Below are 20,551 nucleotides of genomic sequence, written 5' to 3'. Positions count from 1 at the left end.
AATATTTCTGCAAAATACCTGACAACTGTTAATGAAAGAAAACTAATGATTTTCCAAGTATTCCAAGTATAAACCAACCAACGTTCATTATACAAGTGCAATCACAGACCGAGCACATAACAGTTACTTATCTGATGTTATGTGCTTGATTAGAAATAGCCACTTGAGTCTCACTTCACTGTTATTTATTTATTTTTATTTTATTTTTTTTTTTTACGTCTAGTTTTCCCTACTCTGTTAGGGCTGAGACGGTGCCTCCTGATGAAGGACTTTTTGGATTTGGCATTTGGGAACCGTTACCCCGAGTGGATGCCCTTCCTACCCTCGGACCGTAGCCAGGATTCGAACCCGTGCGCCTGATGACCACTTGGCCCCCAAAGCGCGCGCGGTTCCACTGTACCACGGCGGCTCCCACTTCACTGTTATTTATATAAGTAACAATATAACTATGAAGGAACCATTTAACTTCTAACACGGCATGACCCACCCACGACCTCACTTCGCCTCGTGCCTCGCCTCGTGCCTTCCATTAACCAGCACACTCCTCCCTCCCTCTCCCGCTCCTCACTCCTCCGTCCCTCTCCCGTTCCTCTCGCCTCCATCCCTCACCCGCTCCTCACGCCTCCCTCCCTCACCCACTCCTCGCTCCTCTCTCTCCCCTCTCACTCTCGAACTCTCCTCCTACGTGGACCGTCTTTCTTTTCCTCCTCGTCAATCGAATTCCCTCCACCAATCCTAATTTCCATTTCAGCCCACTTTACTTCCATCCCTCCCAATCAGCCCTCACTTTCGTCGCTGCCCTTACCTCCGTCTCCCTCACCTGCCCTTCCCTCTGTACTCGACACTCTCTCAGCGACAATCAACGCACACTCTCCATATTTACGGTGCAGCAAATGGCGGTGGTGGGCTTATTTGTACAGGAAGAGCGAGGGTGATCATTAACCTGCGTGGCCCTTGCCTCGCTCTCTCCTTGCCCTCCTCTCCTCCACACTGCCCCTATCCATCCCTCCCCTTACCATGCCATACCCTTCTTTGCATCATGTCTCCCCCATTTCTTTTCCCTTGTTCAACTTTTTTTTTTCTGCTGTTTCTTTCCTTTCTCTTACTTTCATGATTTACATATTCATTTTCTTTGTTTTATCTTCCCTTTCTCCCATCCCTTTGCTTTCTCTATTCCTCCTGTCACCTTGTTCTCTACTTTTTCTACTCCTGCATTCTACCTTGTTCATTTTTCCTTGTTTTCCCTTATATTTACTTTTATTTCACTTCTCCTCTTCTCCTTCCTTTATCTTACTTCAGTCTGCCTCACCTCCCTTGTCTGCCTTGCTCCTCCTCCTCCTCCTCCTCCTCCTCACCTTAGCGTCCTTCTGTTTTCATCTTTCCTTACACGTCATTCATCATTTTCTCCCTCTCTTACCTCTCTCTCCTTAATCTTCTTTTCCTCTTCTTCATTTGCATCAGTCTCCCTTATGTCCCGCGCCTTCCCTCACCCTTTATCTCTACACCTTCACGATCCTCTCACCTTCCCTCACTCTTTCCTCACCTTTATTTATTTTTTCTTCGTTCTTTTCCGTTGTCTTCGTAGTAACCATCCCCCCTCCTCTCTCTCTCTCTCTCTCTCTCTCTCTCTCTCTCTCTCTCTCTCTCTCTCTCTCTCTCTCTCTCTCTCTCTCTCTCTCTCAAATGAAATGATGCTCCTGTATTAAATTGTTAACTAAAAATAATAGCAATAATAATGTATGCTTATTTATCTGCTTCATTATTTACATTTCTTTTTATTTGCTGACGCTTTGATTACTTTGTTATGCTTAATTGAACTACCTTTTTTTCGCTTTAGTTGTGCAAATTTCTTTCTTACATTTATTCGTATTTTTTATCTAAGCTCTTCATAATATTTACTTTCCATCATTAATTTCCATTTCTGTGTTTATCGTATGAATAATTACTTATATTTACTATTTCTCTAAAAAAGTTTCTTTTATATTAATATCTATGCAACTTAAGACATCCACACTTCTCGGATGGTAAAGCCACGACGTTTTCTGCTCCTCTTGGATACCAAGAGATTTATTCCCTTAATTTCGTTGTTGTTGTTGTTGTTGTTGATGCTGTTGTTGTTATTACAGCTATTGTTGCTGCTATTCATGTTATATATATATATATATATATATATATATATATATATATATATATATATATATATATATATATATATATATATATATATATATATATATATATATATATGATTTTTCGTGTGTGTGTGTGTGCGTGTGTGTGTGTGTGTGTCTGTGTGTGTGTGTGTGTGTGTGTGTGTGTGTGTGTGTGTGTGTGTGTGTGTGTGTGTGTGTGTGTGTGTGTGTGTGTTTGTGTTTGTGTGGTAATTTTGTTGTGATATTTATTTCCTTAATTTGAAGTTGGCAGCTATTTACTTTTTACTGAGATTTGATCTAATATCTTTTACTCTTTTTTTTTCTATTATATAAGTGCTGCTCAGGATCAGTATAATTATTTTTTCTTCTTTCTTTTGCAACATATGTCTTTCACCCTTCAGCAGCTCAACACTCGTTTAAAACATGCGGCATTCAGTTTACTATTTTTCATTGTTCCTCTTCTTTTGACTTCAACCACACGCCTGAATTTTAATGGAATTTACTTGATAATGCTCGATGACATGATGTGGGCGATGACCTTCTGGAACAACACAAATTTTGCTCATTCTTTTTTATCCTTTTTCTAGTTTTTTTTTTACATTTTTATTTATTTTCCGACTATTGCTATTATATCTCTTTGTTTCTCTCTTCCGTTCTTTCATTATTTTCTTCGTCTTTTTTTTACTACTACTACTACTACTACTACTACTACTACTACTACTACTATTACTACTGCTCAGAAGGGGTCCCACACTGTTTCTACTAGTACTACTATATACTCCTACAACTACTACTGGTATCATCACATTTTTCTACATCTATTCCTAGTTTCATTTCACATTCCATTCATTCACTCATTCACTCATTCATTCATTCATGAGTTACGTTTCGCCCACGTTCATTCCTCAGGTCACCACGTACTCTCGTATATCTAGTCCCATTAATTTTGTGTTGTAATTGTTCCCTCTCATCTCCCATCTGTTGTTATTGCCGTCATTCATGCATACTCTCTCTCTCTCTCTCTCTCTCTCTCTCTCTCTCTCTCTCTCTCTCTCTCTCTCTCTCTCTCTCTCTCTCTCTCTCTCTCAGACCTCACCAACACAGCACAAGGGCGCCACAGCAACACTTTCCTCTTCGTTATCATATTCCACTTTCTCTCTCCTGAAGGTCACACAATTTTATCAAAGCGACGCAAAGGTTTACGCTTTTATGAGCCCCGCAAAAATATTTCCCCTTTTTATTTATTTATTCTTTTTACCTTTCACTTATTCTTGAAAGCTCCCTTCGCCTCAAGAGCCACACACACACACACACACACACACATACACACACATACACACACACACACACACACACACACACACACACACACACACACACACACACACACACACACGTACATACAAGCACACAGACATGCATAACCTTCACAGGAATGCTAACCTTGCAAGGAATGTGTTTGAGATGCGGAAAGGTAAGCATGAGGTGAGTGTGAGGCGAGTGTGAGAGTTCTGAGAGGATGAAGCACCGAGGAAAAAAAAAAAAATCAATGTGGAAGATGATTTATAAACGAGGACTCAAATATGAATATGTAATTAGAGTATCAAATTAGTGTGTCTTTTTATTTTTGATACTTTATTACTTCAATATTTTTGTACAGTATATAATATGTGCATCAAACGCAATTTTCGAACGGAATTAAATAACTGAGATAATATAGTGAAGAGAGCGTAAAGACCATACAAAGTGAGGGTTCGCAAGAGAAGAAAATAAATAAACAATAACAATGCACGCGATGAAATGCGCAAGAGTATTTGGAGACAAATGCTTCATTTCTCTTTTCAAGACGAAATACGAAGTTTTGACTTCGCATAAAATAACGGAGCATTAAATAATACGGAGCCCGGCTGCGCACGCCACGCCAAGTGTCGCGCCGTCGTGATGGCTGCGGCGAATGACATTGTAGCGAAGGTGAGGTGCTACTTGGCCGCCCGGAAGTTGTTCAAGCGAGAACTGTAGGCTCCCAACTATGACTCTTGGTCATAGCAGTGTTTAGTCCTTGAAGGGTAGAAATTTCCAGTGTCATAACAGTGTAGCTCTGGCAAAGGAAATTTAGCCTGGGTATTCTCTCTCTGTTTCATTCAGCAAAAACATGAACAATATATACAAAATTTACATTACATAATAAATGATATACACAAAGTTATAGAAAAAGAGAGTGTATGTGTGTGTGTATGTCTGTGTGAAGAAAGGAGTAATATGATGTATTGAGAAGATGTGTAACACATGTGTCAAAGAGCGTGCACAGAATGTGTACAAGTAAGAAATATGTATAAAGTGAGGATAGAAGAGATGAAAGACAAAAGTCTGTGCAGTAGAGAGAGTGAAAACGGAAGGGTGATAATACAACAGAAAACGGAGTGCTAGGAGCGGTGACTTGTGTCCAGCTACAACATGTTGCTAAAAATGGCTCTGTGTTTTCAATATGTGAAGCTTTATCTGCATTCTCATCAAACTATCCTATTCACGAGAGCTTTTCCACTTCAATTAATAATATATTTCAGTATTCAATGATTAACTATTGAAAATAGCGGGCATAATTAAAATATGTCATAAACATTTTTTTTGTTTTTAACATCTTCACCGTTCAACTCGTCTTAATACCATTTTCTTTTTTGTTTTGTCAAGTTTTTACAACACATGTGAGTCTGATGGTGTCAACCAAGGCTGGCTATCCCGTATATGAAGTGAGTTATGGCGAAAAATTGCGGCATTTTGCGCCCTCCAGCTCGATCTGTAGTGTTGAGGCGATAGTTGCGCGAGTTGCGAGGCAGAAACCTTCGTCCACATGTCGATAAATCGAAATATGCAAAATACAGCAAAAAAGATAAGTCTGACGAAGAAATTACATAAAATAAGAAAAATGCGCCTTCAAAAGTAACCAAACAAGAAGTCATTGCGAAACTGAAATCGAAATTTTTAAATGCGATGGACACCAAAAGGTGCTCCTGACCAAATCATCGTTGTGCCCTCCAGGGCCAGGCAGGAGCGGTGGGGTGTATAGATGTGCGGTAACAAAAATAGAGCCCCCTCGCTCCGCTAGGGCAATAATCCCTCGAAAGATATTTATTACGTTATTAAATGATAAAGAAAATCATAAATATTCTTTCATTCGCTGACAAGAAAAATAAAAACGTGATGAAAGCAAAATTTTCAGTAATCTACAACGACGACCCTCTAAAAAAAGGGAGACAAATAGTGTGGGCTGGCTCTAGTCATCAAGGCCCACGTCACCTTGATTTTTCAAGGCGACAATCAACACACACAGAGACAAATAAAAACACTTCACAGGACAATACAAGCTTTCCTCTCTTTGATTTTACTTGAATAAAGCTGCAACAAAGGTTACGACAATACGTTACCTTAGGTTAGCTCACAAATATCATGGTGGTAACGCTTCTCAGGAATTCAAAGTTAAAAATAATATCAATACCAATTTAACAAAGAAAATATAAATATCTTTTCTCCATAGAAGGAAAGTTTTTTTTTTTTTCCGTGGAAACCAAATTCACACTAAATGAAATGTGTTACAGTAATAGTTTCCAAGGACACTTTATCATAACATGCAAAATATTATTAATCTACATATCGGTAAAACACAGTAAAGGATAAATAAACGGATAAATTAGAATATCTGATATTTATTACCTAAAAAAGTCCTCAAGTGAATATTCCTGTTATTGTGGAAAGTTTTTTGTGATTGCATCTTTCCTTTCTTCACTCATATATTCGTACATTCAAAAGATATATACGGAAAAAAAAAACGCAAAATGACAGCTAATTGTTGGGTTACAACTGAATCTCTAAGTAAATATTTATACCAAAAAGATGACACCGTTATAGAAAATACATGATTTCGTATCCTTCTTTTCTCTATGCATACACTAAAATAAGCACACGAAGACTGGAATACAAAAATTATAGTTTTGAAAAAGATTCTCGGTTAATCCTCAAAGGACATTTTTCACTATAAGATGTTGCAATGAACACAATAGACTAAATTTATATTCTTTCTCCTTTCATATATATATATATATATATATATATATATATATATATATATATATATATATATATATATATATATATATATATATATATATATATATATATATATATATATATATACACCCTATGAAGGCAGAAAAATGGGAGACAAAACAACGCTTTGGAAAAAGGTTTAAACTAATCCTTTAATGGATAATACTACTGACACGATACCATGGAAGCACATCCTTTCTTTCCTACATAGATTCGTGGGAAGCAGACAGGAGAAAGGCAGGCAACAGTGACAAGTTTCGGTTGACATGGAAAAAAAAAAAAAGTAACTGCGAGTTCCAAAACAGAGTGCACATGATGTAATGAAGCAGGTACTCACTTTCCTCCTGCACGTGTTGGGAGTGTTCACCGCGGCACCACCTGCCATCCTTTCCTGAAAATATCAAAACATCCACATAAGAAAGTGATGCAGCTTGACTATTCTAAAAAGAGCTAAAAATTAAGCATCATAAACCGAACCACCAGAAATCCTTTACTGCATGAGTTACAACATACACATCAACAAAAAACAATAAATACTGAAGAAAAACACGAAATGTCATAAATAAAACGTGTCAAATTCCTCCAAGCAAGAACACATGGATACATGGAAAACAACACTGAAAACAGAACACACTTGAAATGCTGCGAATGTTAAATATGCACAACAGCTGCAACAAAATAAAACGAACAAACACCATTACATATATAACAAGATCAAATAAGAAAATAAAAAGAAGCAAAAATAATAAATGTAAAGCTTCCCAACATTCAGCGGTACAAACTTAAAAAAAACAGCAAGGATATACTTAGAAAATAATAAGTACCACTTCAGTCTAGCCATAAAAAGTATCCACGGCACAAAACATGAAAATCCCTTTTGAGTATCTCCGCCAAGGTGGCCTGACTTATTTATTCTTCTTTCTTTATTGTTGTTCAGTAATACAACACATCCACCTTCCTCCGTTTGTGGTTCTGATAACAACAACAACAACAACAACAACAACAACAACAACAACAACAACAACAACAACAACAACAATAACAACAACACCTCTCTAACCACTCCTAAAAGCAAAACATCAAACATGAAAGCATCCGCTTAGATTCTATCACCATTGTTCTCTTCAAAGCAAAAACAATTTATATGAAAAAGTGCAACTGAAAAGAGTGTTGGTTAGTTAATGAACGCTTTTATATTTTTAAAAGTTTTGCCCTAGTATAGTTGTGTTTATATACTTCCCGCGGTCATCTGAATACAAAAGCCTCACTGCAAACCCAATGTAGTGTTTCGCTGGCATTAATATTCCTATATACGCATTACCAAAGGCATCCCATTATTATTATTATTTTTTTTTTTTTTTTGTCCCGCCCCTTACCAAACCAGTGACAGACGCTCTTTTGATAATGTCCCGCAGGAGGCCATCTTTCCTACCACGGCAAGATTCACACAATTTACTCATATTTTCCATGAAACACAGTGATGAAGCTCCAGATGTTAGTGTTTTCTACGATGCCTTTGCTATTTCCACACTATACATACATATAGAAAAAAATCAAACTAAGTTTTGGCTCCCGGGGCCCGCCAACCTACGCGAGTATGGTTTCCCTACGCGCTCACAGCAGAATAACCCAACAAGGCAAGTCTTACACCCGAAAGTCTCCCACCCATAAAGCTTCCCATCAGTCCCCCACTGTTACTAAAACACGAGGTCCTTCTGATCTCACACCTGCCAGGACACTGACAAGAAAACATGAAGCAGGCTGGAACAAAGAGGAGGATGCATTCAGCCCCGGTCTGCACGGCACAACCCTGAGGAGAACGCTGGATGGCAGACACCACACAGCTTATAATCAAGCCCACGCCTACACCTCAGGAGTGGGCAGATGGAGCAAAAGCCACCTAGTGCAGAAATACGCAAGTACCCCGGTGTTTGAAACGCAGGAAACGTACAGTGATAACACGCATGGTTACAGAAGGGAAATAAATAAATATGCTGCTGAGAGAGAGGAAGAAGAGGAAAAAAAAAAAAAACGGTGTTACAATTGCGGCGAATTCAATCGTGTTCAAAATTATAGATTTGACCACAAACTCTTATGTGGCAACTGTCAACGTTTAGGTCATAAGAGCCGCTTACGTCAACAGTATAGAGCATAGGATGATGGCGAAGAAGCATCTGCCGTTGTTGAAATAAAGGAGTTAAAAAAGGATTCGGTAACTGTTGAACACATTAATGCACAATCACTGTTATCGAGTTTGGACGAGGTAAAGTTATTGGTAATAGATAGAAATGTCGATGTTTTATGTATAAGTGAAATATGGCTTCAAGCAAACACCCCAGATGGTTACGTAGAAATTCCTGATTATAAGATTTTTAGATGTGATAATGGTCGAGGAGCCGGGGTATGCATATATGTCCATAGTACCCTCAATCTCTCTGTCATTAAGCTAGATGTGCCAAGATCGACAGGCGTGGAGGATGTATGGGTAAAGGTACAGTGCAGGAAGTTGCCGGCCATCATCATTGGTTGTGTATATCGACACCCTAAGGCTTTAGCCACATCATTTGACTACATTCAAGATGTTTTTAGGATGGTATGTCTGCGTGATAAAAGTATCCTTTTCCTAGGTGATTTTAATGATGATATGGTGACAACGGGTAATAAAATCAGTAAGATAATAAAAACAAGTTGACACAAATAATAGATAGACCCGCAAGAACGACCTCAACATCAGCTACTTTACTAGATATCATAATAACTAATAAACCTGATGTCATTCTATCACAAGACGTTGTTCCTCAGGCCAATGCTGATCACGACCTATTATCTGTTGTTTTCAAGGTTAGAAAAACTAAAAAACTGCCCATGGTAAAATTTTTTCGTAATTTGAAGAACTATGATAAAAATACTTTTTGCTCGCTCCTCCTTGACAATGTTCATAATATGATTAATATATTTTTAACTGACGATGTGAACAAACAAGTATGCATTTTTAATGACGTTCTTATTAATTCTTGACATGTGTGCCCCTCTTGTAACTAGAGCAGTGAAAGGAAAACCTACACCATGGATAAATGAAGATATCCGTGTGAGGGAATGGAGGACCGTAATAGGTTACAAAGAAAGCCTAAAATCGACACAAGTAATTCACGGTTACGGGAACGTTACAAAACAGCCACGAAACATGCAAAAAATAAATAAATATATAAATAAATAAATAAAATAAAATAAAATAACAAAACTAGGGCGGATCATTACCACGGCCGTCTCTAAAGCAGCAAAGGGAACACTTTGTCCACATGGAACGTCATTAATGAAATTATCCCTAGTCAGAAAAGTAAGCACACTGCCTATAATTTTGATAATCTAAGTGATAAAGCCGAAGAGTTCAATAATTTATTTTCTAGTGTTGAAGAATCCACTTTTAAACGCTCACAGAAAGAACTAACTAATGAAGGTAAATCTGTCGTCCAACTCCCTCAGTCTAATATTAAGTGAGGGTGAAGAGGAGGAGCACAAGTCATGTTACGATTGACGGATGATGACAATCAAGAGAGAGGGTCGCACAGAGGAGGCGGGACACAAGGCACCTTCAGGCCAGTCACTGCTGTGTCCCTCGCCTCCCCTTCCTGCATCGCTGCGAGGAGAAGGGGCCATCACCACCGCTGCCTCAACACTTACACTACCTTTGCATCTAAACACTGAAATGCTTGAACGAATGGGAATGAACGGGAAATTAATGGTCACTTAGAACTGCTTATAACAAGTACATGTTACTAAGTGTTTTAAATCAATCTGTTTGTCTGCGTCTGTCTGTTTATCTCTGCCTCACATGTTCACTATAATGTTCTGTAAGAATGAGCATCCCAATCTCTGTTGCTTTGTTGCAGCGCATCTATTCATCTATTTGTATTAATGGTGTGTGTGTGTGTGTGTGTGTGTGTGTGTGTGTGTGTGTGTGTGTGTGTGTGTGTGTGTGTGTGTGTAACATTACGAGTGGAACAATATTTACGAGTATGGGTGAGTAGGTCTGTCTTCTGGTATATTTAGTAGTTTTAGGAAATCAATGACAACTACGTATTGTGCCTGAAAAATGGCATACCGTAAATACGAGGCCATGAGAGAAAAAATATAGTTAGGTCACTATGTATGCATTTTCTTTGCTTACAGTAATTGTTGTCACGAAAGAATAAACGAGTAACGGAACAGGCATACGTTTATATTATGCAAACATTATGCTGTATTAATTTCTCAATGACTAATTCAGTTGGACTTTTGGTTAAGTACTCGCTACAGGGCACGGTAAAATATTTATTATAGAGCCTTACAAAAAAACTGTGCAAATATATTCTTTAGAATGAAATATACCAGTTTCTGTCACTATTTAAAATTACTCTGTCCATGTCTGTGTCTGCCGCACATCCATCTGTCCCTCTGTCTATGTGTCTGTCTGTCTGTCTGCGTTCTTGCCTTCTATTTTTGCCTGCCTGCCTGTCTGCCTGCTTCTTTGCCTGCCTATCATCTTCAAGTTAGGCTGACTATTTCCCTGTCACGCTGTCTGTCTGCCTGCTTTCTTTTTTTTTTGTATGTCCATCCACCTCTTTCTCCGCCCGTTAGTCTGTCTGCCTCCTTGCTTGCTTGCTTGCTTGCTTGCTTGCTTGTTTGTTTGTTGCTTGCTTGCTTGCCTCCCTGCCTGTTTATTTGACCGTCTGCCTTCCTGCCTACGTGTCTGCTCTCTCTCTCTCTCTCTCTCTCTCTCTCTCTCTCTCTCTCTCTCTCTCTCTCTCTCTCTCTCTCTCTCTCTGCCTGTCTGCCTGTTTCTTTGCCTGCCTATCCTCTTCAAGTTAGGCTGACTATTTACATGTGATGCTGTCTGTCTGCCTGCTTTCTTTCTTTCTTATTTGTATTTCCATCGACCTATTTATGTCCATCCACCTATTTCTTTTTTAGCGCATAAACAAAAATGTGCTGGACAAATATAACAAAAATATTTATATAAAAAAAACAATAATAACATTCAAGCCACACTCCACAGTAACGAAAACTTTCGTAAATATAGGAACATATTGCAAAGGTCGCACTGAAATATTATTTCTCACCATACAACTACCATTATTGTTTTTTTTATATAAATATTTTTGTTATATTTCTCCAGCACATTTTTTGTTTATGCGCTAAAAAAAAAAGTTTTAATTTAAATCCCGAACTTTAATTTCATTTCCATAAAGAAGTTTAAATTATAGAGACTCCTTAGATTAGTCTAATCTAATCATAAATTAGATTCGACTCCTTACCCTTTCGAAGGAGGAGGCAGTAGACACCTGCCGAAACGATAATTACTCCTAGTGAGGTCTAAAGCACTGTTCAGGGGGTGCTGTGAACTTATCATTAAACCCAGCTATGACCTCACTGAACGTTTCCCTTTGTGTCTCACAACACAAGGGGGCAGTCACAGCCTGCCCTCTAAAGACAACTCTCTTCCTCCACACAAAACTACAAGCACCTAATAACACACACACCCTTCACTCAAAAATTTTAAAATCATCATGGCGACTCCTACACCAGCCTCGGAGCCCCCATCTGGGGAGGGGAACATAAATGTCCCCAGTTCGGACTGCCTTTCTGTCGACGACCCTAAGTGTCTTGACACCCCTTCAACTTTTTCTTCATTAACTTCTGCAACATTCGCGGTCTAAGATCTAATTTTCAATCTGTAGAACACCACCTCTCCTCTTCTAAACCTCATCTTCTTTTCCTCACCATCAAGTGTCACCTCAAGTGTCTGAGGCAACTGACAGTAGCCCCTTTTCTGTTCCCTCCTTTCTCTATCCTCATTTTCGATCCAAAGCTGGATGCTGCGTTCATGTGCGCAATGACTTAACCTGCTCTCGTGCCCACGCTCTTGAATCTTCCGAGTTTTCCACCATCTGGCTACGACTACAGAGTCACTCTCATACTAAATTTATCTGTGCTGTATACCTCTCATCTAACTCCTCTGACTATAAGAAATTCTTTGACTACTTAACTTCCAAAGTGGAGCACATTCTGACCCTCTTCCCTTTTGCAGAGATCTCCATTGTTGGAGACTTCAATGTTCACCACCAGCTTTGGCTTTCCTCTCCCTTCACTGACCATCCTGGTGAACTAGCCTACAAGTTTGCTATCCTCCATGACCTAGAGCAATTGGTGCAACACCCTACTCGTATTCCTGACCATCTTGCAGATATGCCCAACATTTTTGACCTTTTCCTGACCTCTAATCCTTCTGCTTAATGCAGTCACCCTTTCTTCTCTGTTGGGCTCCTCCGATCACAATCTCATATCTTTATCTTGCCCTATTGCTCCAATCCCTCCTCAGGATCTCCCTAAGCGAAGGTGCCTCTGGTGTTTTGCCTCTGCTAGTTGGGGGGGACTTGAGGAGGTATTTTGCTAATTTTCCTTGGAATGACTACTACTTCCGTGTCAGAGACCTGTCTTTGTGTGCTGAGCGCATAACAGAGGTGATAGTGTCTGGCATGGAGGCGTACATTCCTCACTCTTTTTCTCGTCCTAAGCCTTCTAAACCTTGGTTTAACACAGCTTGTTCTCGTGCTATACATGATAGAGAGGTGGCCCACAAAAGGTACTTAAGCCCTCCATCACCAGAATCTCATGCACTTTATATTTCTGCCCGGAACCATGCCAAGTCTGTTCTCCAACTAGCCAAAAACTCCTTTATTAACAGAAAATGTCAAAACCTTTCAAGATCTAACTCCCCTCGTGACTTCTGGCATCTAGCCAAAAATATCTCCAATAACTTTGCTTCTTCTTCTTTCCCTCCTCTATTTCAACCAGATGGCACCACTGCTATCACATTTATTTCTAAAGCTGAACTCTTCGATCAAACCTTTGCTAAAACCTCTACCTTGGATGATTCTGGGCTTGTTCCTCACTCTCCTCCACCCTCTGACTACTTTATGCCACCTATTAAAATTCTTCGCAATGATGTTTTCCATGCCCTCGCTGGCCTAAACCCTCGGAAGGCTTATGGACCTGATGGGGTCCCTCTTATTGTTCTCCAAAACTGTGCCTCCGTGCTTGCACATTGCCTAGTCAAACTCTTTCAGCTCTGTCTGTCAACAACTACCTTTCCTTCTTGCTGGAAGTTTGCCTACATTCAACCTGTTCCTAAAAAGGGTGACCGTTCTAATCGTTCTAATCGTTCTAATCGTTCTAATCAAACTACCGTCCTATTGGTTTAATTTCCTGCCTATCTAACGTTTTTCAATCTATCCTCAACAGGAAAATTCTTAAACATCTATCACTTCACAACCTTCTATCTGATCGCCAGTATGGGTTCCATCAAGGCCGCTCTACTGGTGATCTTGCTTTCCTTACTGAGTCTTGGTCATCCTCTTTTAGAGATTTTGGTGAAACTTTTGCTGTTGCCCTGAACATATCAAAAGCTTTTGATAGAGTCTGGCACAAAGCTTTGATTTCCAAACTACCCTACTACGGTTTCTATCCTTCTCTCTGTAACTTCATCTTAAGTTTCCTTGCTGACCGTTCAATTGCTGCTGTGGTAGATGGTCACTGTTCTTTTCCTAAATCTATTAACAGTGGTGTTCCTCAGGGTTCTGTCCTGTCACCCACGCCAGATGGTGGAAAACTCGGAAGATTCAAGAGCGTGGGCACGAGAGCAGGTTAAGTCATTGCACACATAAACGCAGCATCCAGCTGTGGATCGAAAATGAGGATAGAGAAAGTAGGAGGGAACAGAAAAGGGGCTGCTGTCAGTCGCCTCAGACACGTGAGTTTCAGTGAGGAAAAGAAAATGAGCTTTAAAAGGGGAGAGGTGGTGTTCTACAGATTGAAAATTATATCTTAGACCGCGAATGTTGCAGAAGTTAATGAAGAAAAAGTTGAGGGGGGTGTCAAGACACTTAGGGTCGTCGATAGAAAGGCAGTCCGACCTTGGGACATTTATGGTCCCCTCCCCAGATGAGGACTCCGAGGCTGGTGTAGGAGTCGCCATGATGATTTTAAAATTTTTGAGTGAAGGGTGTGTGTGTTATTAGGTGCTTGTAGTTTTGTGTGGAGGAAGAGAGTTGTCTTTAGAGGGCAGGCTGGAACTGCCCCCTTGTGTTGTGAGACACAAAGGGAAACGTTCAGTGAGGTCATAGCTGGGTTTAATGATAAGTTCACAGCACCCCCTGAACAGTGCTTTAGACCTCACTGGGAGTAATTATCGTTTCGGCAGGTATCTACTGCCTCCTCTGGGGGGTTCCACTCATACTGCTCTTCTAGACAGGGTGGAATCAAAAGCTTTTCGTCTCATCAACTCCTCTCCTGTAACTGACTGTCTTCAGTTTCTCTCTCACCGCCGCAATGTTGCATATCTAGCTATCTTCTACCGCTATTTTCATGCTAACTGCTCTTCTGATCTTGCTAACTGCATGCCTCCCCTCCTCCCGCGGCCTCGCTGCACAAGACTTTCTTTTCTCTCACCCCTATTCTGTCCACCCATCTAACGCAAGTATTCTCAATCATTCATCCTTTTCTCTGGTAAACTCTGGAAATCCCTGCCTGCTTCTGTATTTCCACCTTCCTATGACTTGAATTCCTTCAAAAGGGAGGTTTCAAGACACTTATTCATCAATTTTTGACCACTGCTTTGACTCTTTTATGGGACTGGCATTTCAGTGGGCATATTTTTTCATTTGATTTTTGTTGCCCTTGGTCAGTGTCCTTCCTACATAAAAAGAAAAAAAAAAAACTACCCACTGGGCCACGAGGGCCCTTTTTTCTTTTTCTTTTTTTTTTTTTTTTTAAGTTGGTCTATTTCCCGATTTTCCCCATCTTTTTCGTAAAGTTGGTCTATTTCCCCATCTAATGTTCATGCCAGTATGTATTAAACAATTATGATGTGAATTATTTTTCATCACGTTATTTATTTATTGTATTTTGTATGGGACATGATCGCTGGCATCCCACACACACTGTGTTCCCAAGACTGTCACTACGCCATGAAACCCCAACGGTAAACAAGATATATTTGAACACATGATTTCCCCTCCTGTGTTCATGCAGCAACAAAAGTTCAATAAGAAAAACTGCTCCTGATTCTAATGTAAACGTTCATCCCACAGTGATCATTAGATAATTGTTGACTTGTGGGAGTATGTTGTGGAGTGAAAATAGCAGTAGGTGAGATCAGAGAACTTTAAAGGGGCAGGCATTCCTTGTGTCTGGAGCCCACTCCTGGAACCCTCCCCTGTGCTGCACCACCACCACCACCAACAACAATAACAACAACACACCATTACACCTGTCCATCCTGCAGCACGAGAATGACTCATCCCAGAGAACCACGGATTGCTTTATTCGTAATTCACGTCCACTCTCAACATAGACATCAATCAAATTATGTCATTGAAAAAAGCTGGTGAAGCACTCACTTCTTCACACAGGCTTTACTACCTATCAGCAGGATGAAAGCTTCCGACTGGGAGGAAGGGCGGCGTCGGGAGGGATTACGGGAGAGAGGGTAGGGAGACCAGCGGAGGCTGGAAGTGTGTTTCTGATTCATAGATATAAAAAAGAATACTGCATGAAAAAGAAGAAAGACCTGTGCCCCTCCCACCCCTGTTCCCCACGTGAGGCGATACGTAGTGAAGTGGTACTGTTATTGTTGTTATTATTATTACTATTATTATTATTACTATTATTATTATTATTATTATTATTATTATTATTATTATTATTATTATTACTATTATTATTATCATTATAATAACTGTTATTACTGTCATCATCGTCATCAGCACCATCATTGTAGTGTAGCGAGTTTGTGTCCTTTTATTTCCGTGTAGTATCTTGTAAGTTGTAAGTTTTGATAGTTCAGTATTTGTAACGATGGAGACCTTGTTTTTTATTCTTTATGCACTACACGGTGTCATTGGCATTTACATCTATATTTTCTACTGTTTTCTTCTGTTACTTATGTACTGAATGTATTTGTTTTGCAGAATTGATTTATTACCATACAACTTGATTTTCGCTCAAGTTAATGTTTATGTAGATTTACTTATTTGTGTTGTGTAGGATACTTTCTTCTTAAGTGTGTTGAGGTTTGTGTTTTTCTTCTTTTATGTTTTGTGTGCGTGCGATTGTGTGCAGACTGCCTCTAGCCTCTGTGACGGCTATGTCTCGGTGGGCGTAGCATGGTATCGGAGACGACTATTATTTTTCTGGATAATCTTCACTCACAACATCCTTGTGCAAGTGGGTTATCAAAGTTAGTCTGATGTCTTGCGTTTTATTTAGAAAATATAAATTGTCTTATAGCTCAACAACAGTGCATACTATACTACTCAGTCACATGACTAAGATTATTTGCAAAGTTATTAAGACTCTTATGTCTTGGTCAGAGTCTAAGTCTTTGAGTAACTCAAGACAGAGCGACACGGGTTGTGCGTCTGTACTATCTTGGTGACTGGCTGCTACTGACTCTAAAAGTGACTTGAGGATTTTCCGAGAGGTGCCTGTGCATACGTCATAGATTTCCATAGCCAATAATATCAAGCAAAATGAATGATGTTTTAATCTCCACCCAATGGGAGGTAAGCCTTTAACAAGCTGAATGGGCATAAAACAAACCGACTGTTTATAGTTAAGCTTGGCTGTTATCAATTCAACGTCCTGTTCACCTCTTGCACAATTCTTCTAATACTGGCGTTAGATTCTCTAACGCGTGTCTAATTCTACTCCTATATCTATTCTTTTCTTCATGCAAAGTAGTGCCTATTACAGTGCTTGGCAGCTACCGTTCGTCGTCCCGACAAAATTGTTATGAAATAAATTCTATTTACAATATTACATGCTTGCTGTTCTTTACCTACCTATTACAGGGTTACGGCACAGAAATGTGTTTCATTTCGATGGATGATTTCTTGAGTTTCTTGTACATAAGTATCATTGCTATTGTGCTCAACGTGACTATCAAGACAAATGGAAGTACATATATTATATACCACATAGTACCTGTGTGTATTTTTGACACTTGCATTACTAGTCTTTTCTTGTTAATCTTTCTGATTTTCAAAGGAGGAGCTCTGTCTGGGAATTTCATAGTAATGTCCTATAAAACATTTTCTCTATTAAGTACAATAGTCTTTTTCCTATTTGCTACTGTTGTGAGTGTGGGGCTATGAAGTTGACATTGATCTGGTACACGATATAGGCCTTCTATTGATGCTATCTGAGGTTGAAATCCTGGGCATATGACTGATACAGTTGTCTTGTTTGGAAAATATATGTAGTGAGATTCCTGGATAGTTTCATGACGTGGTGTGGGAGTTTCTTCCTTAAAATGACAATTACGTACAATGGATATATTTTTCACCAAGGATGCGGCACATGAGTGACTCAATGCTTCATTGAAAGTAAAATAAGTAGCTGAGCAAATGTACAGATCTACGTTAGTTTTCTTACAGTTCAATAGATCATCATTTACTATTACACTTTCTTTCAAACCATTTATGGATAGGATGTAATTTGTTGGAGATGTTATATCAGTATCAACTGTTATAATGGAACTATTAAATTTAATTGGTAAAGGAATAAGATTATACATGTGATATCTCAATTCTGATGAAAATGGTATGTCAATGAGTACTCCAGTATCATTTATAAATGAATTAAGAATGGGATAATATAGAGCAATATTGTTTGAATCAAAGAAAGGTTGAAAATTCCATTCATATTTTGCTTGTTGAGTTATGTTTAGAAGTTGTGATATTGAAAATAATGTGTATGTAACATGTCCAGCATTAGCCATAACTAAGTCTTGAATTAACTGTTCCATTTCAGCATTTAGTTCATTTATCTTAACGTGCAACTGCTCTAAGACCATGAAAATTTCCAAGGATTCCTTCAAATTAGAATTCTCTTTACTTAAGCTTTCTATACTATTTATCATTCCATCTCTGGTAAGTTGTATATCTTCTGTTTCTTCTTGTAAGACATCGATTCTGGACACTGAGTTTTGTAGATTATTTACATTTGAGCGAAGTTCTGCATACAAACCAATATTTGCTACTCCATGACCAACGAACGATCCGATCGCTATTGCAATACCTACTCCTCTTTTGCTTTTGCTATGTAGGAAGTTATTTTCTATTTTGGTGACCTTCGTTTGTATAGTATCTAATTTCTTCTCTAATCTCACATTGGATATCTCACTAATTATCAATTTGTCTTTTACCATCTATAAACCGTTATTGATATGTCTGACGTTTTCTCTTACAACATTTATATTGTCAAATTTCAATAGTACTCTTACTGAATGGTTCACAATGATCAGGTCGCCGATTTTCCTTACTAAAGCTCTGGGCCTCACAGAGTCCCAGGCTGTTGCTAGAACTACTATAGCTGAGAACATGCATGCCACTTGTTTCATCTTTACCTGTAAAAAGAATAACAATCTATGTGCAACTCATTCAATATTTCTTCAACATACTAATAAAATTCAGTTTCTAATGAGGGTTCATTGGTGCAAATTAATGGCAAAACTTGTTTTCTATGACATCTTAATTTCTTCCTGTAATCATGGCTTTTGTCGTCTGCTGCATGGTTACTTGTTTCTGTCTGTGCACTATCTATTCCTGTTTCTACACTATTTGTGTCTGTTTCTGTCTTGTCTGTTCCTATGCTATTTGTTTCATCACTATCTATGACTGCATATTCACCAAATTCATTCATGTTTGTCTGTTTGAGCTCATCTGCATGGTGTACACTGATATCACCGGTTTCCAAATTTCGTATTGTTAATTTATTTCCACTATCTGGTGCAATGACTTTATATGGACCCTTGAAATTGGGCAAAAGTTTGCTATTTTTTTTTTTTTTATGTAGGAAGGATACTGGCCAAGGGCAACAAAAATCTAATAAAAAAAATGCCCACTGAAATGCCAGTCCCATAAAAGGGTCAAAGCAGTGGTCAAAAATTGGTGGATAAGTGTCTTGAAACCTCCCTCTTGAAGGAATTCAAGTCGTAGGAAGGTGGAAATACAGAAGCAGGCAGGGAGTTCCAGAGTTTACCAGAGAAAGGGATGAATGATTGAGAATACTGGTTAACTCTTGCGTTAGAGAGGTGGACAGAATAGGGGTGAGAGAAAGAAGAAAGTCTTGTGCAGCGAGGCTGCGGAAGGAGGGGAGGCATGCAGTTAGCAAGATCAGAAGAGCAGTTAGCATGAAAATAGCGGTAAAAGACAGCTGGATATGCAATATTGCGGCGGTGAGAGAAAGGCTGAAGACAGTCAGTTAGAGGAGAGGAGTTGATGAGACGAAAAGCTTTTGATTCCACCCTGTCTAGAAGAGCAGTATGAGTGGAACTCCCCCAGACATGTGAAGCATACTCCATACATGGACGGATAAGGCCCTTGTACAGAGTTAGCAGCTGGGGGGGTGAGAAAAACTGGCGGAGACGTCTCAGAACACCTAACTTCATAGAAGCTGTTTTAGCTAGAGATGAGATGTGAAGTTTCCAGTTCAGATTATAAGTAAAGGACAGACTGAGAATGTTCAGTGTAGAAGAGGGGGACAGTTGTGTCATTGAAGAAGAGGGGATAGTTGTCTGGAAGGTTGTGTCGAGTTGATAGATGGAGGAATTGAGTTTTTGAGGCATTGAACAATACCAAGTTTGCTCTGCCCCAATCAGAAATTTTAGAAAGATCAGAAGTCAGGCGTTCTGTGGCTTCCCTGCGTGATATGTTTACCTCCTGAAGGGTTAGACGTCTATGAAAAGACGTGGAAAAGTGCAGGGTGGTATCATCAGCGTAGGAGTGGATAGGACAAGAAGTTTGGTTTAGAAGATCATTAATGAATAATAAGAAGAGAGTGGGTGACAGGACAGAACCCTGAGGAACACCACTGTTAATAGATTTAGGAGAAGAACAGTGACCGTCTACCACAGCAGCAATACTCGTAGAACGGTCAGAAAGGAAACTTGAGATGAAGTTACAGAGAGAAGGATAGAAACCGTAGGAGGGTAGTTTGGAAATCAAAGCTTTGTGCCAGACTCTATCAAAGGCTTTTGATATGTCCAAGGCAACAGCAAAAGTTTCACCAAAATCTCTAAAAGAGGATGACCAAGACTCAGTAAGGAAAGCCAGAAGATCACCAGTAGAGCGGCCTTGATGGAACCCATACTGGCGATCAGATAGAAGGTTGTGAAGTGATAGATGTTTAAGAATCTTCCTGTTGAGGATAGATTCAAAAACTTTAGATAAGCAGGAAATTAAAGCAATTGGACGGTA

At 39.3% G+C, this 20,551-nt stretch overlaps 1 protein-coding gene across 1 annotated transcript in view; it reads right to left on the bottom strand.

The window, feature by feature from the left end:
• LOC135100373 (uncharacterized) overlaps positions 1-20,551 on the bottom strand; it is an 89,461-nt gene that overhangs the window by 17,034 nt on the left and 51,876 nt on the right. Inside the window, exon 3 of the mRNA XM_064003194.1 lies at positions 6,592-6,645. Within this exon, the coding sequence (XP_063859264.1) occupies positions 6,592-6,645 (54 nt within the window). The remainder of the gene's footprint in view (positions 1-6,591; positions 6,646-20,551) is intronic.

The sequence above is a fragment of the Scylla paramamosain genome, chromosome 5 (genome assembly GCF_035594125.1).
Source record: "Scylla paramamosain isolate STU-SP2022 chromosome 5, ASM3559412v1, whole genome shotgun sequence".
NCBI lineage: Eukaryota > Metazoa > Arthropoda > Malacostraca > Decapoda > Portunidae > Scylla > Scylla paramamosain.
The sequence above is the reverse complement of the archived record's forward strand: the minus strand, read 5'-3'. Positions and strand labels throughout refer to the sequence as shown.